Source organism: Rhagoletis zephyria, unplaced genomic scaffold, assembly GCF_001687245.7.
Source record: "Rhagoletis zephyria isolate East Lansing unplaced genomic scaffold, Rhagoletis_zephyria_1.1 Rzeph_scaffold_00683, whole genome shotgun sequence".
NCBI lineage: Eukaryota > Metazoa > Arthropoda > Insecta > Diptera > Tephritidae > Rhagoletis > Rhagoletis zephyria.
The window spans coordinates 200,728-207,644 of record NW_016157767.1 but is presented as its reverse complement, the minus strand read 5'-3'; the positions used below and the strand labels follow the sequence as shown (position 1 = coordinate 207,644).

The following is a 6,917-nucleotide window of genomic DNA, read 5'->3' as shown; positions in this document are numbered from 1 at the left end:
AAAAAAAAACAACAAAAATAATATGATTTCAAATTGCTTACCTTCACTCTCACATCTACTACTTCCAGATTTCGTCTCACCATCATTGCTTTGCCCTAATAGTCGTTGTTTGTGTCCTGCATCACGTAGCGCCAAAATTGTTGCGCGCACCTTACTTTCACGTCGCACATTCGACATGCCCATAATATCCGCCACACATCTCAATTCGAGAATTTCACTTTTTGATATGAAACGTGGGTCATCGATGTGTACACGGAGCTGCAATGAGCTGGCGTATAGCATGAAACCGGCTGTGTTGCGTGTGATTTCATTGACTTGCGGCTGTAGGCTGTTTAGTGCTGCCTGTGGGTTAGAGAAAGTTTGGCTTTACCGCAAATATTTTTTTTTTAAACTTATTTATGACTAAATTATATATTTAGCTTATGTGTGGGATATGCTAACCACATACATACATGTACGTACGTCTCTAGAATATCATTTATATAAGCCACAACCTTTCGCTTGGCATCTTAAATTAAAATTATGTAGTTTTTTATATTTTTTCTTGGCCGAACTAAGGTCTCGCCTTTTTGCATTTTTAGGGATGCCTACATTGGATGATACATTTTTTTTTAAATGTTCAATTTATTGACATTAGTGTTGTAACTTAGTGGGATAAGAAATGAGATCTGATGGGTATGCAAGATAAGGGGTGGTACTCGAAGTAAAAGAACTTGGGACCAAAAAAAAAAATGCTGCCTTGAGACAAGAACATCGACGAAATCCTCGGGAGAACGTAATACTTTAGAGAGCATCAGTGATACCGATAGATTGAGTAAGTTGTTGGTGGGGGAGAACTACTCCGGCCCATCAGTCCTTCGTAGTGCCAACGATATATTCACAGAGATGGAACCTTCAAACAAAAATGTCCGTATTTGAAAGTTGAATGAACAAAGTCTATGATTTCTAAACGTTCATAATATCTGGGAAATCAATATAGAAAAAATAAAAAATAAAATAAAAAATGCAATTGCATTGCCTTTTAGTCTTGCAAGCAGATTTTTTGGAAAACGCGGAGTACGAACTCAAAAATGGTACTCTAGGTGTACACAGAAGGGGTGCTATATTTTACATTGACATTCATATAATGTACCCCCCCATTTCGGAGTCTGCTTTCAGATTCAAAGAGTTGGGAAATTAAGAACTCCTGGACACAGTAGAATAACTTGTCTAGTCCCGTCCGTCGAAGATAAGCGAGTACACGACCTGAAAAACTAAATCCTTTAGGATCTTCGGGCGAACACAGAACCACTGTCTACTATCGCGATAATTGTAGACAGCTCTTCTTATATTTAAATAACTTATGGCTGTATAAGATGATAAATACATTACAAGGTAAAGGCAGTCCGACGTTTTCAAACAATTAAATAGAAATGCGCAATGATTTTTTTTTATATGAAATATGGCAGAAAAGAATGTTACTCATACGCCACGTACGATATTGGTGCCCTATAGCCCGCCTGGTCGTTTCAGTAATACATACTTTACATGTGTATGACATTCAGAGACACATGCGATTGATATTAATACGAACCTAATGCAACTGTGAATTTCTATGTTTGCCATCGTTATTACAAAAACTTTCATACAATTTTTAAGTAAATATTCACTATTTATTTGGAAAATGTTTAATTTGAGTCGGCATTTTTTCCGATATAGCAAACTGAACTGCATATAAATTTTGATATCGAAAAAATAACCAATTCATTTGAGAGCTTTTTTTCTATATAGTTCGCATCAGAATCGAGTAACCTAGCTTATTGCATACTAATTTTTTTTTAAAGTCTTTTTGCATAAATACATACCAAAGGCGATTCCTTTAAATTTTAAATCTTTATATATTATGTAACTAAATAAACCTTCCATTGAAGCTTACAGCCCCTAATTGTCTCTACAAAAACCTGCTTGTTACCATTAAATTAGAATTTATTTTAATTTGTTAGATTTAAATTTTAGTTAGTTCCTGAAATGTCATTCTTCTCATTCACTTGCCAAGGTGGTTGTGTCCATTGAGGGCTTATGGAATCACATTTAACCATCGCAAGTACATTTGCTTTTGAAATACATATATATGTATTACATGCTTACATATACATACATACATATATATAATTGCACATAGTACTCGTATATGAAATCGAATTGCATTCATTCACAGTTTGAAGAACTTGTACATTTTATGGGCACTCAAGAGTGCACTTCACATTTGAGTTGCCAGCAAACGTAATCAAATGTATACATTCATACCTACATATATGTATAAATGCATATATGTATGCATATGCGTACATACATACATATGTATTTATGCATGTCCACTTTGACTTCTGTGGCATGACAGCACCAACAATTTTACATACCAAAGGCAATGTGGAGACACGATGAAATACATATGCATGTACATTTGTATGTCTATTTGTGTGTGTGGAAAAGAAATAACTGAATTCATATACATACATACATACATACATGTGTATACATACATATAAGTTCATATATGGGTACATTAGCACTTAAGGAAGTTAGTGGAATTACGTCGTCAAAGTTAAAAATTCTTTTGAAACGGAATTTTTATGTAGAGAATACAGGTGAGATTTTTTGTTCTCTTAATGAAGTAATTCTGCTTTGCCTCTTGGCTTGAAATGGAAATGTAAAAGCGACATTGCAAATTGCTATGGAAAAATATAACGATGAGCATTTTAAGTAGCTGTAGTGTTGTGCAAAGTAAAACGATTAAGAGGAAGATTGAAAAATTGTCATTTTACATGTATGTACATGATAGTGTGCATGTATTGTTATGGCAGTTTAAATGAACGGCATAAAATGTAATGAAGATTGCTTATTAATAAGAATGGAAATTTTAAATATAAGCCGAGTGAGCTTTATTGGGTCTCCTGTATAAGTATAGCATCGCTGGGGATATAAGAAAGCCTCTGAGGCTTTAAAAAAAAAAAAATCAGAACTTCAAGCTAGATACCTTAACAAGATGTGTGATGGAACGTACTAAGAGGATACGTAGGCAATTGTGAGTTTTAAATGGCAAAAATCCAAGCAAATACTATACTTATTAGTAAAAATTTCCGAGGATTTGCGGGCCTTTACGCGTTGGCGAGGGCGAAAGCCACATGCTATGGAACGATGAACTGTATGAGCTTTACAACGACATGGACATAGTGCAGAGAATTAAAATACAGCGGTTCCGATGACTTGACCATGTAGTTCAAATGGACACCAACGCTCCAGCTCTGAAAGTATTCTACTCGGAACCCGCTGGTGGTAGGAAAAGACGAGTGGGGGCCCCCACTGCGATGGAAAGACCAGGTGGAGAAGGACTTGGCTTCACTTCGCATTTCCAATTGGCGTCAGTTGGCACAGAAAAGAAACGACTGGCGGGCGGGCTTTGTTAATCTGTGCCAAAATCGCTTAGGTGGTTACAGCGCCAAATAAGAAGAAGAGAAGTTGCCGATAGATTTCGCTCCTATTGGTTGGAGTGAAGGGAAGTAAGCGTAGAACGAGGGACTGGCACTAACTAAGATGGACTAAGCAACAACTAAGATGCAATGAACTCTTTTTGTTGTAAAATACCGCATTTATTTTTTATAAATCCCTCTTTATCTAAAAAAATGTGTGGCCCTCATGGCCTCATATGTAAAATGAATTTGCTTAGTTTTCTTTTGATAAAACTCTTTATTGTACCCATGTCTTATTCATGGAAAATGAAGGAGGTTTATTTTTGCAGTTTATTGTGTAATAAAACGTTGTTGTTTACTTGGTAACTTTTAAAAAACTGTTTTTTTTTAAATTCTGGTCAAGAAATTTATTGTCGTGTGGCAACCGTGTACTTGATGGTAATACCGGAGGGAAACACGGTACAGGATGTTAGAAGGTTTATTCGGGTTTAAATTCCACACTGACAGGATGGGATGCAGAGACTTTCGTTGCTTCCTTCTTATAAAAAACAAAACACATGCGTACATACGTAAGTTTGTGCTCTAGGCGATTTTACAGTTATGGCTTTATGCACATATCACACTCTTGTTTGCGTTTATGCACCAGGATATTTCCAAATGCATATGCGAGTGGCATGAAAATACATACATATGTATGTACGTGCGATTTCACATATACCGATTTACATACATACCTACATACATACATTTACGTATTTATGCATTTTCTCAACCAACCGGCCAGCCATGGCAGTTAAGTGTGAAAATCGCCTCAGCTTCGCTGGTGATTGTGTTCGCTGCTTTGAGGCATGTGCATTCTGCTTTCTGCCAATGCCATGCACATTACTTTTGCATTTATTGCCACTGAATGCCTTTATTATGGATGATAGCAATAAGTATGCCAGTAAGGACAATTTCATACAAACTGATATGTCTGGTACAAGAATCGCATGATAAAAATAAACAAGCAGCAAAAATAACAAAAGTCAGCCGGTTATTGCTGCCAACGACTAACTTAACAATCCTGGTGACGATGCTGATGATGACGTTAAAATATGCCGATAACGAGTGCATTTATGGACGATGCACAGCTATGCAGCATCGCCGGTCTTAGTATACACATACTGTATGTACATTTGTATATGCATATGCACTTGTTGATGTTTGCATATAAATATTTATGTATGTAAATACACATGTGTATGTTTATATTTTTACACTTACTTAAATTGTGTATTTTAATGTACATATATATATATATACAATCTCTTAATGAAGATAAATTATGAAGAAAAATAAATCGAATGAGTATTACCGTGTTTTTTGCTGCCATGATTTGATGAACGTCAAAGTACTAGTGTTGATAGACGATCGATGATGTATATATTCGTTTGTTTCGACAGTGATAGTGCCAAATATTCGATACTATCGAAAGCTTGCTTACATATGTTAAGATATAACACCAATGCCCGGTTTAACCAATCAATTTTAAAATGTATCAAACTTAAAATTTAAAATAGCACAATCTCCTAAAAATTATTGTCATTTTAAATTTTAACGGCCTGACAAATTTAAAATTGAGTAGTGAAACTGGGCATAACATTTCGTAAATATGCAAATTTGATTAAATTTTGTATGGTCCAAGAAAAATTTGGCAAGTGTTATGACACATCCAATCGCCCGTAAATTTCTTCATTTCTTCTTTTAATATATAAGATAATAGCAGCCAGGAAGAAATCTTATTCATAAATAACCCATTTCGTATGTAACTACCAGAACCAGAAAGATTATTTGTTTACACCAAAACAACTTCTGCAAAACAAAATGAGATCGTGCTTTTCAATAACACATTTTATAACAAAAACCATCAAGAACATGTTTACAAACAAATGAGTTCACACCATACATACATACATACATATGTAGGCATATGCATCTTTTATAGTCCAATTCCAACAATGTGAACAACATACAACTATCGATAGTGTTTAGAAAAATTCAATAGTGGCGGCAAAATGAAACCATCGATACTATCGATAAAATGGGAACTCTAACTTAGTCTCCTATCGACGGTAGCTCCAAGGAATTTTACTTTTAGGAGTATTTAAACACTATTTCTCTCTAAGAGTATTCGAAGCAAGCCTTTTGTGGGTTTATACTGAGGTCCTCTTTGGCACAACGTTTAGATACCTCACGCAGAGCTGCACTCATGACGTTTGTCACAGTACTGCCGATTTTCCCCTGTAACAATAAGTACCGCGTCCGTCGTCCGCGTGCCCAATAGCACTGTAATCACCTTCCTTCAATCCTTTGTTTAATAGGTCCTCCAACACTAAATAGTGGGATAGCTCCAAAACAATCTCGATATCCAGGAAGGCATAGACGGGATAGACTTACTAAAAGCGAACACCCTTTCGATATTACTAACTGGATACTATAGGGCTTAAACCGAAGACTTCCCTTTGACTACGCTAGCCAGGTATTGTGCAAGTGGATCCTTAATATGTAATCCTGACATCCGAGAGAAAAAACTAAAATCGCCGTTTCACTGTATCTGTCCCATACATAGTTGCTACTGGTGTTTTGGAATTTTTTGGTTTTTGTTGCACGGTGTTGTTATAAGATGAAACATTTCGGTAAGTAAGGAAACTTCTAATGGCCTTAAAGATACGTATAAGTATGTAGCTGCTAAAAGTACTTTTTCCTAAGTGCACCAAAAATCCATATCGGGTAATAAACAACAAAATTATTAGGCTAACCCGATTTTTAATTAATTTTTTTATTTTTTTGGGCGTGGCTAGGCATATTTTTGCCGAAGCAAGTGTCTAAACTATGTATGTGTGTTATGATGCATCACTCTCCGTTAAAATCGGTACTGGCTTTCCATCGAAAATTTGAAACTTACTATATTTTAAGACTTCCGCCAAAATTTTTGGGAAAAATAGCGAGATATATGTCAGTAAGACTTATTTTAATATATCTCCAAAGTCGAGTTAAAACAGGCTTTCACTGCTTTATAAATCGAAAATTTTTACCAAAATAACATTTTATAGAGCTTTTTAAATATATTTTATTAACCGACTTCACAAAAAGGAGAAGTTTATCAATTCGTCTGAATATTTTTATACCCGAGCGCACTTGTGCACAAGGGTATATTAATTTTGTTCACATAACGGTTGTTTGTAACAGCCAAAACGAATCGAGATAGATATAGACAAATGTATACATAAATGATCAGAATGAATAGAGAAATCGATTAAGCCATGTCTGTCTGTCCGTCCGTCTGTCCGTCTGTCCGTCCGTCCGTGTACACGATAACTCGAGCAAAAATTGAGATATCGCAACGAAATTTGGTATGTAGATTTCCCTTAGTCCAAGGTAGGTTGGTATTGAAAATGGGCGAAATCGGGCTGTAACCACGCCCACTTC

At 35.6% G+C, this 6,917-nt stretch overlaps 1 protein-coding gene across 1 annotated transcript in view; it reads right to left on the bottom strand.

The window, feature by feature from the left end:
* Nucleotides 1-41: 41 nt before the first annotated feature.
* LOC108361024 (beaten path Vc) overlaps nucleotides 42-6,917 on the bottom strand; it is a gene marked incomplete at its 3' end in the record, with an annotated part of 126,898 nt that continues 120,022 nt past the window's right edge. The window contains exon 5 of the mRNA XM_017613559.1: nucleotides 42-342. Coding sequence (XP_017469048.1) covers nucleotides 42-342 — 301 coding nt within the window. The remainder of the gene's footprint in view (nucleotides 343-6,917) is intronic.